The sequence below is a fragment of the Podarcis bocagei genome, assembly GCF_964188305.1.
Source record: "Podarcis bocagei genome assembly, chromosome: 7".
In the NCBI taxonomy this organism is placed as follows: Eukaryota; Metazoa; Chordata; class Lepidosauria; order Squamata; family Lacertidae; genus Podarcis; species Podarcis bocagei.
In genome coordinates, this window is record NC_138132.1 from 29,701,085 (window position 1) to 29,716,208 (window position 15,124).

At 43.4% G+C, this 15,124-nt stretch overlaps 1 protein-coding gene and 1 long non-coding RNA gene across 4 annotated transcripts; one reads left to right on the forward strand and one right to left on the reverse strand.

Annotated features, from left to right (window-relative positions):
• The first annotated feature begins 3,144 nt into the window (after nt 1-3,144).
• Nucleotides 3,145-12,656, forward strand: LOC308592547 (uncharacterized protein). 3 transcript variants are annotated; one of them, XM_081204121.1, is made up of 5 exons: nt 6,820-6,956; nt 9,793-9,824; nt 10,925-10,957; nt 12,142-12,303; nt 12,404-12,656. In XM_081204121.1, exons 2-5 carry the CDS (start codon nt 9,809-9,811, stop codon nt 12,478-12,480), a joined length of 288 nt encoding a protein of 95 aa, XP_081060247.1. In that variant the 5' UTR covers nt 6,820-6,956; nt 9,793-9,808; the 3' UTR covers nt 12,481-12,656. The 3 variants fall into 3 exon arrangements, with proteins under 3 accessions (XP_081060248.1, XP_081060247.1, XP_081060246.1); XM_081204120.1 differs by lacking the exon at nt 6,820-6,956 and adding an exon at nt 7,853-7,995; XM_081204122.1 differs by lacking the exons at nt 6,820-6,956; nt 9,793-9,824 and adding an exon at nt 3,145-3,172.
• LOC308592557 lies at nt 10,389-10,946 on the reverse strand. The gene is made up of 2 exons (XR_014010547.1): nt 10,829-10,946; nt 10,389-10,791 (listed from the first exon to the last, which is right to left on the reverse strand). It is a non-coding gene; the product is annotated as an uncharacterized lncRNA (long non-coding RNA).
• Nucleotides 12,657-15,124: the final 2,468 nt, after the last annotated feature.

The window sequence follows — 15,124 nt, forward strand, 5'->3', positions numbered from 1 at the left end:
GTCTTACCTGTAATCCCAGCTCGTTACAGTACCTGTACCAAAGACACCTGTCGACAGAAGCAAATCTGGTGAGAGGTAACTTAATACAATTGCTCATATTGTTAGCAATTTGTTAACTTAATGCAACATATATAGGATAGATTGAAACAAGCCGACTCCTCATATAATTGGCAGCCGCTTGTTAAATTTCTGGATTAAAGTCATATGGCAATGTTAGGTAGGAAATTCTAAAGATTAACTCTTCGGCTGTGAGGACGTTCTTTACTTCACCTTAGTATAACCTGGTGGCTGTTGGCTGTTTTCCTGGTACTATGAATTTTTAATCATATAAGTCTGCACATTTTAAATTTACATTTGGTTATATTAAAAGCACAGTACAGTATTCAGGGGTTAAAATCCTCTCCTCCTACCAGAGGGAGGGGTTGTGAGCCGGAGACGATTCCCGCATCATGCAGGGGGCGCTCCGCCCCCTGCTTCAACTCCAGGGCTGGTGTGCCACGCCCCTCCCCAGTTGGGCACCCAATAGGGAAGCTCGGTGGGGGCGTGGCTTGCCGTTTAAATGCGGCCGCGCCAGCCATCCCTGCCATTGCACACACATTTTCTTCGAGTCAACAGGGTCATCTTCGTTGAGGTAAGCAGAAGCCAGGGAAGTGCTTGCTAGGAGGTTTGGCCACTCTGATTGCTTGATTGTGTGTGCAGCGCGACTGTGTGTTTGCTAGTGTGTGTGCTTTGTGAGTGTGTGGTTGCCTGTGTGTTTGTTTGCTAGCGTGGGTGCTTGGAGAGAGTGAGAGAGTGATTGACTGCTGCATCTTCTCCCGCAATTTGCCTTTTAAAAATTGGAAGCAGCAGGGCAGTAAAAACCACCTCTGAAAGCCCCATTTTCCCCTTCTAAGGCTGCAGCTCAGCTTCGGGAGCCCTGAACACCTGCCTTGTTCTTGAGGTTTTCCTTTGAGGTTTTCCCTTTAGCTTTAACCCAGCCCCCTTATTTTACCAGTTTATCTTTATTCTCAGCGTTGTGAACTGATTGCAGGCAGCCACATGTGCGTTCGAGCCCCTTTTCTTTTATCCATCCCATTGCAGGGAAGTGATCCCTACGTTCCTATTGCATATTGCCCGTGTTAACTCTATTTGACTCTTGAATTGTTGCCAGCAAACTCCTGCCTGCTTTATTAGTTGTCTGACTTCATTTTTAGTTGCCACAGATATCCTTTCAGGGGGACAGGGGTTAGCTGTGAGATAAATAAATTGTTCTTATATATTAAAGGCCAGAGCCAAACTGACTGAGGATGGGGGTGGGTGGGGAATAAGAGTGCAAAGAACAATATACGTGCATGGAAACGTGAATCAGGATTGCTCTCTTACGAACAGGAAGGCTGGGCATGCAAGCTAATCCCTGAAGCCCTGCAGGCTGGGAGCCTCAATGACGCCCCTCTGGATAGGGATTATTATGACCGGAATGTAATTGAAATCAGTAGGATTTTGGAACACAAAAATAAAGAAAATCATCAAATCATCAATTCCAGCACCTGGGGGCCACCTTATCTAAATTATATAATTTGGTATCTTAATGATTGATATTATTAATTGTATTATAAATAGGTAGTGTTATAATGAGGCTATTATTGGATTATAATTGAAAATTAATAAAAAAATATTTAAAAAATTGACACCCCCCTGGAGGCTTCACCCGCAGCAAAAAACGTGGCTACCCACCCCACCCTCACCCCCAACTAACTTTTTATCCAACTAACTTTTTCCACCAGTGCCCTTCTTACTGGCTCTTCTATGCCTTTTAGCAGCAGCCTGGCCTGCAGAAATGTCTGAATATTTTCCTGCCAGGCGGATGACAGAGTGAGGAACCCTCTTCCCAGCACTTTGTTTATCTGCATGCCAAACTACAAACTGACAAACTACAATTCCCAGGATTCCTCGAGGGGACACCATTTTCTAAGTTCCCTGGGAAGAGGGATTGATTGCTTAACCACTTTATCAGAATTATCCTAAATTGGCCAAGTGATGTACACACAAATGCTTGGGAGGCAGAGGGTATGGAGAGGTCAAGGGGGGAACAAAATGCAAAAAAACCCCAGGCAGTTGGTAATTGTGTAAAGGGAAATAATAATACCCCACCCTTCTGGGTATGAATACCCAGCCACTCTGGGCTGCTCCCAGCAAAATATAAAAACAAAATGTCACACAGTAAAAACTTCCCGAAACAGAGACCAGCAGAGGAGGATAATTGTCACTGTAACTATTTAGGGAGTGATTGTTAAACCACTTTGATACTTGTTGCTCTCAAACAGGAACAGGGATCTCCTCACAACTCTCAGCACCCTCAACAAACTATAGTTCCCAGTGTTCTTTGAGGGAAGCCGTGAGGACCATTTAAAGTGGTACAATACTGTCAACCAGCACATGGGCGTAGCCAGGATCTTTGTGGGGGGGGACAGGATTTGGTGGGGGGGTCAGGACTTTTGTTGGGGGGGCAGAACCGACCTGATTGGTCAGTTAGTTAAGAATTTACAGTATATTGTTTTACTTCATCGGGGGGGGGGGGGGAGCTGCTCCCCCCATTACACCCATGAACCAGAGTCCTTTTTTAACTCATGGAAGCTTATGCTGGATATAATTTGCTAGTCTTTATGTTACCATGCGACTCTTGGTTGCTTTTGCTGTGAAACAGAATTAACACGGCAGTTTCCCACCTTGGGAATTGTTTTAAGCAAATCAATTTAACAGTGCAGTGGCATAATGTGCGAGTGGATTCTGGACGCAGTGGGAGTCTGAGTGGTGGTTAGTTAAGAACATAAGATCTTGCTGGATCAAGCCAATGGTCCATCTAGTCTAGAATCCTGTTTTCACAATGGCCATTTAGATGCATCTGGAAAACCCTCCATCGCAACTCCACTGGTTTCTAGCAACTGGTATTCAGAAGCATTGCAGTCTCTGAACTGGAGGCAGAGCACAGCCATTGTGGCTTGTAGCCACTGATAGCCATGTCCTCCGTGAATTTGTCCAGTCCTCTTTTAAAGCCACCCAAAATTGGTGGCCGTCACTGCCTTCTGTGGGATTGAGTTCCATAGTTTAACACACAATTGTACACTGCATTATCCTAACAAGAGTTTCTGGCATCTCTATACAGGTCTTTAGGAAGCCAGCATGGCTGATCCAGGTAAGCGAGCCTGTTTACTTTCTTGGGGATTGGGTAACTGTAACCTTACAGTCCAAAGCAGTTGTCTCAAACTCTCAGTGACACAAACTCTCCTCACCTCCACCCCCACTCAGCGCAGATTAAAACTGGAAGCATGCTTCACCGTTAGGATGAAGCATGAAGAGCAATGGGAGCTCACCCCATCATGGGGATTTGAACTGCCGGCAAGCCCAAGAGTCTCAGTGGTTTAGAACACAGCGCAACACTCATCCCAGTACACAGAACACTGTTTCTGTGCATGTATTCATGTGCCTTCATCCGCATAGGAGTGCATTTAATTTTATGTTTCCAAAATCTGTCTTAATATTCATGTACACTAGTAGGCAGTACTTGGTTAAATGTGTGTGTTGCCCCACACTTCAATTAGAACTTCCCCGTTCCTGAAACTGGAGGTCTCTTGTGGGTATAAATGCAAGTATTTCAAAATCTTGTACAACATAGTGACTAAGACTAGATGAAAGAATTGAACAAATCTGAAATACTTTTCTTCTAGTTCTGCATGGGCAGTTGCATGCTCTTGTAACATCTTAGATTAATGTAACAGGCCACATCTTGGGCAGCTTTTGAAGACAGCACGGAAACTGAAGCTGGTTAAGAAATGCAACTGTGCCATTATGTTGGAAAATGCCAGTTTGAAATATATCTTGCCCAGTATTAAAAGATTTGCACTGGATAGCAGTTCATTTCTGGGCACAGTGCCAATTGATAGCTTCCACTTCCCTCTGCCACAGGTAGGGATGGGGGAGAAACTCATTTCCTTTCAAATTGGAAGGTGAACCTCCCTAATTTGCACTTTCAGAAGCAGTACAAGAACCAAAACAGCAACCCTTTGAGATGTGCACTTCACTGAATTTTGCAGTGCAGTTCTTCAGCCAAGCAATGTGTACAAAAAGGCACACACTGTCCTTAAAAATGTGTAGATTACTAAAAATAACATTTTTTGAAATGTATTGTTTTAGAGAAATTGCTTTGCAAAAAAAAAAGTGTGCACTAGGGAATATTGCATACAAATGTATATATTAGGAGAAATCAGAATTGAAATGTTGGTAAATTTTCATGAGAATTTGTTTGTATTTGCTTTTAAATCAAGGTGATATGGAAATGTGAACTGTACCTGAGATTGAAAAACATGAGGAACAGAAAGGAACTGAAACTGACAAATATGCCCATCACAGTTGTAGCTCACCTGATGCTTTTTTGCATTTTACAGTCACACCTCTGGTTGCAAACGTGATCCATGCGGGAGGCACGGTCGCAACCCGCAGTGTTCATAGCCTGAAGCGCTGCGTCTGCGCACAATGCAATCCGGCGCTTTTGCATGTGACATCATTTTGTGCTTCTGCGCATGAGTGAGCGCTGAAACCTGGAAGTAACCTGTTCCAGTACTTCCGGGTCAAAGTTTGGAGTTTGGCTTTCCTCCCTAAAAAAAAGCTCAACAACTTTAACCTGAACCCCTCCAAAATGGGTAGATCACTGTCAGTTTTTTCTTCTGTAAGTAGATCGCAGTCTCTTGGGAGTTTGCCCTAGTGCAACGGATCCACTTTTTTTACTTCTGAAACTGAAATTGACCAATTCTATGAAGACTTACAACACCTTCTAGAAATGACACCAAAGAAGGATGTTCTTCTCATTATAGGGAATTGGAATCCTAAAGTAGGGAATCAAGAGATAAAAGGAACAACTGGCAAGTTTGGCCTTGGAGATCAAAACGAAGCAGGGCAAAGGCTAATAGAGTTCTGTCAAGAGAACAAGCATAGACATCACCTTGCCAGCAAAGGTCCATATAGTTAAAGCTATGGTTTTCCCAGTAGTGATGTATGGAAGTGAAAGCTGGACCATAAAGAAGGCTGATCGCCGAAGAATTGATGCTTTTGAATTATGGTGTTGGAGGAGACTCTTGAGAGTCCCATGGACTGCAAGAAGATCAAACCTCTCCATTCTGAAGGAAATCAGCCCTGAGTGCTCACTGGAAGGACAGATCGTGAAGCTAAGGCTCCAATACTTTGGCCACCTCATGAGAAGAGAAGACTCCCTGGAAAAGACCCTGATGTTGGGAAAGATGGAGGGCACAAGAAGGGGACGATAGAGGACGAGATGGTTGGATAGTGTTCTCGAAGCTACCAGCATGAGTTTGACCAAACTGCAGGAGGCAGTAGAAGACAGAAGTGCCTGGCGTGCTCTGGTCCATGGGGTCACGAAGAGTCGGACACGACTAAACAACAACAACACACTGCTGGCTGTGCAAGATAAGAAAAGAAAAAAGTAGGTTGCTAAGGGGATTGCATATGCCGATGCTGATAGTCAATTGAATCGTCATAAGTATTACTGCATATAGAGTTAACTGTATAAAATGTGTGAGCATGCCACAAATGCTGTACGTATAGGATTTGGAACTCGATTTCCCCATACTTTCTTCCTGCTGTCTGATTAAATCTTTCCTTCTCAATCCTGGTGTGATTAATGGCTCAGGTCACCCCACCATTGGACCTTTTGTCCGCAACACAGTTGTAAATAAAATGAAAACATTAAAAACATCCAAAAACTTAAGAAATGCTCTGAAAGCTAGTAATGTCTAGTTTACTGGGAGTAGTATCTTTCAGCTATCAATCAGGTCAGCAAACTTTTTCAGCAGGGGGCCGGTCTACTGTCCCTCAGACCTTGTGGGGGGGCCAGACTATACTGGGGGGTGAACAAATTCCTATGCCCCACAAATAACCCAGAGATGCATTTTAAATAAAAGGACACATTCTACTCGTGTAAAAACACACTTGTTCCCAGACCGTCCACAGCCGGACTGAGAAGGCGATTGGGCCGGAGTTTGCCTACCCATGAATCAAATGTATGGGTATGCAGGAATATTTTAAAACTCCTCCTGAAAGTTAATGATGAAAAATATCACTCACCAAAATGTCACCACTTTGGGCTGACAGTCTCACCCAACCCCAAAAATGTGCTAGTGAGCTTTCACAACACCCGTGCTTACTGCAGATGCAGAATGATTTATTTTTATTTGGTGTTGCCTGGGCTTCAGTTTTCTTCCAGAATCACAGTAATAATTGCTTCCATTACCTTCTAGCATAATTACAAAGAGCCATCCCACCCCTTCACTGCCACATTTTTCCTCTTTCACACTCCCAGGATTTGTCTGAAGAATTTTGAATCCTTTCTGATACAAGTACTGAAATCTCATCATGACTCAGCTTTATCATTTCATTCCTCCCCTACATAGTTCCATTCATCTCCTGAAATTTTCCAGCTACAATTAGTTACTGGATTGTCCTTTTAAAAAAAATGGTGGGGAGAAGAGTTTTAATAGGGTTCATTACCAGTATATGCTCAAAACACTTCATAGACTCAGTCCTTGTTTCATGGTTTTCACGTTCTCATGGTTCCTGATGAAAATGCTTAATTTGTGAATATTCCCATAGAGACGTAGCTCAGTCTATCTCTTCTTGCTCCTAGGCAAGCTACAAAAGGGAAAACTGAATCATTAAATTACAAGCCACGTGGTATCAATGCCACTTTCGTTTCCTCCCTTCCTCTTCAGAAGAGGGGAAAATAGAAACCTAAAGGTTTTGTGGGCTGGTCTCTGAGAATCACTTAAAAACTGGGGGGGGGGGGGTTGCAACATGGAACGAGAGTCTAGGTACTGTTTCCATTGGCGGAGGATGCTGTCAATCACTATCCTCTCCCCAATATAGAAAACGTGGTGGAAGTAGCTGCAGATCTCCGAGGAGAGGCGTGGGTAAGTAACAGCTTCTAGCAGCGGTAACCAAAACAATCAAGGGAAATTGAGCAGAGATGTTCTGTTTTGGAGAGCTGACTTCTCTTCATATGGAAGACCAAGTATCACACCCACCCCAATGTCTGTTTTCCAAGAATTTAGTAGATGTTAAGTTTGTTCGATATGTACAGATATGCAGTGTTTTCGGCAGGATATTGTAAAAGGAATTAAAGAATAACACTGGCCCCGTTTTTGCTGTTAGACAACTTTAAGGATGTTTTCAGAATAAAAGATCTAGCTGTAAAAGTATTGTTAATAGGATGCTTGCAATGTAAATACTGAATGCCATTTTTTAACAAAAACATTTGCATTTCAGAAAGGAAAAACAGGTAAGAGGTAACTTGTTTATATTTTTAGCGGTGTATTAGCTCTATGCAACACTTATAGGATGGATTGAAGCAAGCAGACTCTTTGGATAACCGGCAGCCGCTTGTTAAATTTTTGGAACCAATTAAAGCTATATGGAAACATTCGGTGGCGCCTTGCAGGGGACTGCAGGGCCAGCATAGGGGTCCGGGGCCTTCGCTTTCTGTTGCCAAGACGCCAGCTGAGAAGCCGCTGCTGTGCAGAGTGAGCGGCAGGCACATTGGGGGCAGCAGGAGCGGGGAGAAGGCAGAGAAAAAATCCTCATCCGCTGGCTGGGAGCTGCTGCCTGTGCAGAACGAGCCAGAGGCAAACAAAGGGAGGTGGGTGGTGTGGGGAGCAGGGCTTTGGGCCTGGCTGGGCCATCCCTGATTTAGACTTTAATCCCGTCATTCTGACGCAATCCAAACTGAAATGGAGGCTCCTCTCTTCCGTCTCGAAACTCCCCATTGTTTTGGCATGTTTTGCATCAGGGAATTTGTTTCCAGCAGCTTCTGAGCTCTGGGTGCAATACTGCGCCTCAGATTTCAGATTAAAACTGCCACTGCTGGAAGGAAAGGAGGACCTTTTTCTGCCTCCCCACTTCCAGCCACTCTCTGGAGATGGGCGAAGGGACCCTCATAAGAATATTAGCAGTGTGGGCAAAGGAAGCATGGCTTTGTGTTTTTTTTGCAGTCTTCAGATGAGGGCTAGACCATGTGAAAAATGAACATAAGATTTTAGCTGCGGTTCATTGATTTTCAGCTTTGTATTGTTATAAAAAACACACCTAGACATTCCGTTGCGGCGCCCATAACAAAGGTTTAAGATTCCTAGCTTTCATATCTGAGTTTCTAACACTGTTTGCAGTGTTATGTTTCCTGATGAAAAGGCAAGGAAGGTGACTTCTCATGCTTTCATATTTAGGTTATCTGTGTCTGGGTGAAAAACAAAAAACAGGGTGCAGCTTTTCCCAGCATGAGGATGCCTTGATGGGGAGAGCTGGCCTTCTGGCATTTCTGTCTGCCACACAGCTGTTACAGAAAATCCTAGACACCACAAATAAAAGCAATATTCTTATCCTCCTCCTGAGCTTCTGGGTGTCCAGTGCTGCTGTCAGGCACTTTTATTTCCCCTTAATTCATACTCATGGTTATTTATTTGCATCTAAAAATCAAATCTTGGCTTTATGCTGTTTCTCAGCATTTATTCTTTGGGGCAGTTGCAGTTTTGCAGCTGCTGGTATATTTGCCTCTGAAAATGGAGGTGCTGCACGCATAAACACATCCCTTATATAGCACTTTAAAAAAAACAACCCCTCTAAACTATACATAAAATTGTATGAAATAGTCATATAGCAATAATGACTTTATATAGCAATAAAGACAATATTGCTTTCAAACAGATGGAGATAAAATGGAGATAAAAGCAACAGATTTAAAAAACCAATGTACATAATAAAATTACATGTCTGAGAAGGCTTTAAAAGAGTACACCTGTCTTTCACAGGGCGTATGCCTATTTTCAGACTTCGGACTATCCCGTATTGTGCGTTGGGATTGCTACCATTCTTGCCGGTCCTTCTATGCCATTTAGCAGCAACCTGGCATGCAGGAATTCTTCTTAATATTTTCCTGCCAGACAGATGACAGAGTTGGGAACCCTCTTCCCAGCATTTTGTTTATCTACATGTCAGGCTACAAACTGACAAACTACAATTCCCAGGATTCCTGAGGGAACAACACCATTTTCTGGTTCGTCTCAGGCACCAAAATGTTTTGAGCTGGCCTTGGTGCTGAGAGTTCTTAATTAACTCTCTTAAAAAACTACAATACCCTGACTTAACTGGGAAAGAGGGATTGGTAGTTAAACCACCAGAGTCCACTTTGTCAGATGTATAGAATTACAGTGGTACCTTGGTCGAAGAACAGCTTAGTTTATGAACAACTTAGATTAAGAACGCTGCAAACCCGGAAGTAGGTGTTTTGGTTTGTGAACTTTGCCTTGGAATAAGAACATGTTCGGCTTCCTGTTGAGTGTGTTCCATTTGTAAATTGCGTTCCCTGCTGCTATGGGAAAGCACGCCTTGGTTTAAGAACGCTTTGGTTTAAGAACGGACTTCCAGAGCAGATTAAGTTCGTAAACCTAGGTACCACTGTATCCTAAATAGACAGTGTCCAGTTGTCACAGTGGCCATCCAAATGCATTTGGAAAACCCTCCAGCGCAGGAGCACCCTCTCCCCTCCTGTGGTTTCAGACAACTGCTATTCAGAAGCATTGCTGCCCTCGTGGCTAGTAGAGATTGATAGCCTTATCCTCCATGAATTTGTCCCGTCCTCTTTTAAATTCACCCAAATTGGTGGCCATCACTGGCTCCTGTGGGATCAAGTTCCATAGTTTAACACACAATTGTACACTGCATTAGCCTAACTGAGTTTCTGGCATCTCTCTTCAGGTCTCTTAAAGCCAACATGGTGGGCGTTCCAGGTAAGAGAGCCTATTTACTTTCTTAGGGATTGGGTAACTTGTCACCTTCCAGTCTTCTCGAACTCTTCTCAGTCAGGGACATGGGGTTCTCCTCACCTCTGCCCCCACTCAGCCTAGGTTAAAATTAGAAGCACACTTCGCTATTGGACTGCGTCCAGACTATGGCACTAACATGTACATACACAGGCTACTGTTTCTGAGTGTGTATTTGTGCGCCATCATCCGCATACAAGTGCTTTTGAGTTTATGCTTCCCAAATCTATCTTGATGTTTCCCATCCAAACCAATAGGCCGTACTTGGTTAAATGTGTGTGTTGTCTCACACCTCAACTAGAATTTCCCTGTTTCTGAAACTGGAGGTCTCTTGTAGGTATGAAAATACATTTACCTGGGTCCAGCACCTTCTCGTAATACAAGTTGTCTTGACTTTGTTAAATTTAGGGCTAAATCATTATGCCGCTTAATCATTAGCATTGCTAAGCAATTCTTTTTTAAAAAGAGACCACACAGAGAAGATAAAAAGTCATCAGAAAACTGAAATAATGTTTCCAGGCAAGCTACCTTGAAATGCTAATGATGTATTTTAAAATCTTGTACAACTTTGAGAAAACAGCATTAAAATGGTGAGGAAATTTTCATGAGGATTTGTTTGTATTTGCTTTTAAATCAAGCTGATATGGAAATGTGAACTGAACCTAAGACTGGAAAACATGAGGAACAGAAAGTAACTGAAAGTGACAAATATGCCCATCACAGTTGTAGCAAACCTGATGCTTTTTTGCATTTTACAGTCATACCTCTGGTTGCGAAGGTGATCCGTGTGGGAGGCACGTTCGCAACCCGCAGTGCTCATAGCCTGAAGCACCGTGCCTGCGCACATGCATGATGCAATCCGGAGCTTCTGCACATGCGTGTGACATTATTTTGTGTTTCTGCGCATGCACGAGTGCCAAAACCCGGAAGTAACCTGTTCCGGTACTTCTGGATTCTGCGCGGTCTGCGACCCGAAAACGCACAACCAGCAGCGTTCGTAACCCAAGGTATGACTGTATATGTACTTGAGATCCATTATATCTTATTAAAACAAGTCTCTCTTTCAGTAATTGCAGCTTTGGGAGGTGCAGCCGGCTTGGGTAAGTCTTCAGTAATATGGATTTCCAGTTGGGCAAATTTTGGTGATTATCTTGCTTGCAGCAGCATGAATGAAGCTTGCAAGCCATTGGAAATGGTGGAGTTCACAATGAAAGTCTGGCTTGATGAGATCTGTGAAATGGCTTGGACAGAACACCTGGCATATCAAAACAGAATAACTGAAGGGATAGCCAACAGCATTAAATTTAACAAAATTTGGATGCCCTTTCTGCATTAAGCAAATATCTATATATCGTAGTAGTCCCACGCTGTGCACCCTATGGAGCCTTGTGTCTAGAGGGAGGTCAACACAAGGTAGAGGCTGTCGCCTGGGTGAGATTTCTTCTATCCTGGTTAAACATCTGCCTTACATCAGATAAAGATCCTCTCCTCAGCGATATTTTATTAGATCCCTTTCTTTCCCCAGGGCTACAACAGTTTAACAAGAAGGTACTGCAACTCAGGCTGTCAGTGGAACTTTTGCGATCGATGTCCCTACCATTTTCCAAGGCTGTATTAAAAACTAGGTTGTGGGATATTGAACGCCAAGAACTAACAGCAGCAGCAGTGGAAACATGTTTCCCTCTTTATTTTCAACTTTCTTGGGCACATGAAACTAACCACAATTGCTTTGAATTTCTGCTTAACCCTCAAGAAAAAGGGCATTTTCGCTGGCCAGGTTTAATTCAAATCCATCAAACCTCAGGCAGGGGAAGGTTCTCAGTTAGGGTGGAAGGAGAAAGAACTTGCCCATGTGAAGACCACCTGGTGGAAACCCTTCCACACATGGTTCTTCATTATAAACTATATACTGATCTCCTTTAGCAATTTCTAGATCAACTCTGTATCCCCAAATGGAAACCAGAGTTGGAGTTCATACATTTTCTTTTACTGGGGAATGATCAAGAGCTCACCAAGTTAGTGGCTAAATATATCTATTTGCTTTTTTGTCATTGAAATACACTGCAGACGTCTCCCTGGAGACCTAGAGATGTGATGATAGTCTGCTCTGCCTCCTTTCTTTTAGCAAATGTTTTGTGCCACTGGGGAAGTGGTAATTCTGTATTGATTTGTTTTGGATGTTTGTATGTGATGTCAATAAAAGGTTTGATGATGATGATGATTTATCATAGTCACTTCCCCTAATTCTATCATGTAACATATACCTTATTCTGTGTTCTTGCAGCAGTGGCCACGATTGCTGTACCAGTAGCACTGGGAGCAGCAGGCTTCACTGGAGCTGGAATTGCAGCTGGCTCTCTGGCTGCAAAAATGATGTCGGCAGCGGCCATTGCCAATGGTGGAGGAGTAGCAGCTGGGAGTGCTGTTGCCGCACTTCAGTCAGTTGGTATGTCTGCTGCTCTCAGGACAAGAACCACATGATTGGCAGAGCTAGTCTCCGCACCTTGAGATCTTAATCACAATAATTGTGTGCCTTGATCTTCTAGGTGCTGCTGGGCTGTCCACTGCTACCACAGCTGCAGTGACAGCTGGTGGAGCACTGCTGGCTGCCATCTTCCCTTAAGAAGAAGACACACATACGCAGAGGCCATATCTACTTGGAAAAGCAGTACTTGGAAAATTATGCTTTGCCGTCAACAGCATGAATTACCTTAAGCAAAATGTGATTTTAATCAATGCTGCGTTATTCCTATTGGCCGAGATATGCAACAACAAATAAAGCTTTGAGAATTCAACAAGTGTGTTAGCAAGAAAGCTGATTGGTGGTATTGCACAACGCACATGTAAAATACTTGCTGTCCCATGAGGAAAAGATCCATGTTTTCCTTAGCAGGCTTTTGACTTCAGTGTTTTGTGCTGCACTGGGGGAAACTCCATTTCCCCTCTTTGCACAGTTATGAGCTTCTTAGTTGAGAATCCCATTCTGACTGGAGTCCAGACATGTACTGAGGCCCCCAGTAATAGAGCTCGGAATCACCTAGTGCAATTAACTGGCAGTAGATTCAGAACCAATAGAGGAAAACACTCCTTTGCAAAGTTGTGATAGTCAATAGCTTTGAGGGGACATTAAAAAGTAATAATTGAGGATCAGACCAATTGATGGGTGGCAGATATGGGACAGTTGCATATTGTTGGACTAGATGATCCTCAGGGTCCCTTCCAACTCTATGCTTCTATGACCCCAAGGCCCGTTGATGACTATTAATCACAATAGTTATTTGGAACACTGGGCAGAATAGAGTGGGAACAAGCATGGGACAGGCCTGCCTGTTAAGCATTCAAGGGCGGTCTTTCAGCACTTACCACAAACTGTTTGGAGAACTTTATAACTTGGGGTATTTGCTACTTTAAAGCAACAATGTTAAATGGAAACACCAAGCAGAATTGGAACACCACTGGGAATGACAAACAGGAGACTTAGGGTTCTTCCAGATGGTCAGTATTTTATGTGAGTGATTCCAGCACAAACTGGAACCTGGGGTCTATGCATTTAAACAACTCTCTTCCCCTAGTGCAACAAATCCACATTTTTCTTTTAATAACTTACTGCAGTTTGAAGAGTGACAGGGGCATGCACTGGAAGATGTGGAATGAATGACGAATGGGAAGACATGTAAACAACCTGCAAGCAAATCAAGAAGAATGCTGATAGAACTGCCCCATAAACAAATTAGAATTAATGCTCATTAAAGACTAGACAAAGGGCTTATCCACACTTACTTTTTGCCCTGCTCTTTACAGGCACGTATCATATATCATAGTTTGAAGGGACCCTAGCATCGTCCTAGTCCAACCTGCAATGCAGGGCTATGCAGCTGTCCCTTACAGGGATCGAACCTGCAACCTTGGAGTTCTTAGCACCACACACTAACCAACGTGAGTTCCATGCCTTAAAGCTCTGAGCGCTCTCTTTCGCCCAGAGCTTTCCCTGTGAAAACCCGCTCTCTAAAGCTGAAGCACAACAAGCAGCTTCATACCAATTGGGTTAGCCATTGCTAATTCATTACTAGCCAAGGTTCATTTTGCACAGGGTAGACATCCTTGAAAGCCCCCTGGTGTGTACACAAACAGAATTGAATCTGACACTGATGAAGCTGTGCTGAACAGCTAGCGGTGGGGCAGGGAGGAAGAGCTGTGAAAGGAACACATACCAGAGGCTTACTAAGGGTAATGGGCTAGCAGACTAGCAATCTGCAACCCTGAGCTGCAGACAGCAAAGTACAGTCAACCACTGATTACTGTATCTGCAGGGAACAAGGTCAGTCCCAGGAATGCGGAGCAAAGTTATCTCAATGGGTTGAATGCACAGCTCTGCTGCAGCTTGGATTAAATTCCTCCATAAAGCAGCACCAGTCTTGTAAACATGCAAACACATGCACAGGCATGGCATCCAGTGTAGAAAAATGCACCCCAGATAAAACTGAAAAAACAAAAGTACCGTAGGTTGTGCTGCCATCTGAAGTTCAGAACTGGACGTGCTTTTGCCACTCACTTCGGTAGACTGAAATAAGAGCAGAAACAAGTATTTAAAGAAATTGAAGCTATAACCAATCCTAAGCTTCCTTGTATGTATGGTGCATATACACACCATACATTTAAAGCACATTTCCCCCATTTTCAAAGAAACCTGGAAACTTGTTAAGGATATGGAGGAAGCTGCCTCCCGCTGACCTAACCATTGATCCATCTAGCTCAATATTCTCTACACTGGCAGCAGCTCTCCAGGGTTTCAGGCAGGAGTCTCTCCTACCCCCCCCCCCCCCGGAGATGCTGAGGATTGAATCTGGGACCTTCTGAATGCAAAGCAAATACGCCACAACTGGTCTACAGCCCTTCCAAATTCCCAGGGTGCTGGGAATCGTAGCTCTGTGAGGAATGAACTAGTTGCCATGCCTCTTTGCCAGGGGGTATGCGCTTTAAATGTAAGTTGTGTATATTGTCAGAGAAACAAAAGGAATGCTTAGATTCTTCTAAAACACGGTTTGAAAACTGCTGCAATTTTTTGGGGAAGTATACTGTTATCCTATTGGATTTGTTTTGTGTTATGTAACTTGCACCATAAAAAAACTTTCAGTGAAAATGTATTTTTTAAGGCACTGCATTCCAAACATAATTAGCAGAAAGAGCAGGACATTAAAGGTTTGAAAAACAAGCGCATTGTAGCTGGCAGCATCATATTTCAGAAGCATAATGGCATGTGGAGACTT

Excerpts from the sequence above, each read along its gene's own strand:
- LOC308592547 (XM_081204120.1), top strand. The coding sequence starts at position 7,961 with ATGGGCGAAGGGACCCTCATAAGAATATTAGCAGT. Across the intron at positions 10,958-12,141 it reads GGGAGGTGCAGCCGGCTTGG|CAGTGGCCACGATTGCTGTA; the intron begins GTAAGTCTTCAG and ends GTGTTCTTGCAG. Across the intron at positions 12,304-12,403 it reads TGCCGCACTTCAGTCAGTTG|GTGCTGCTGGGCTGTCCACT; the intron begins GTATGTCTGCTG and ends TTGATCTTCTAG.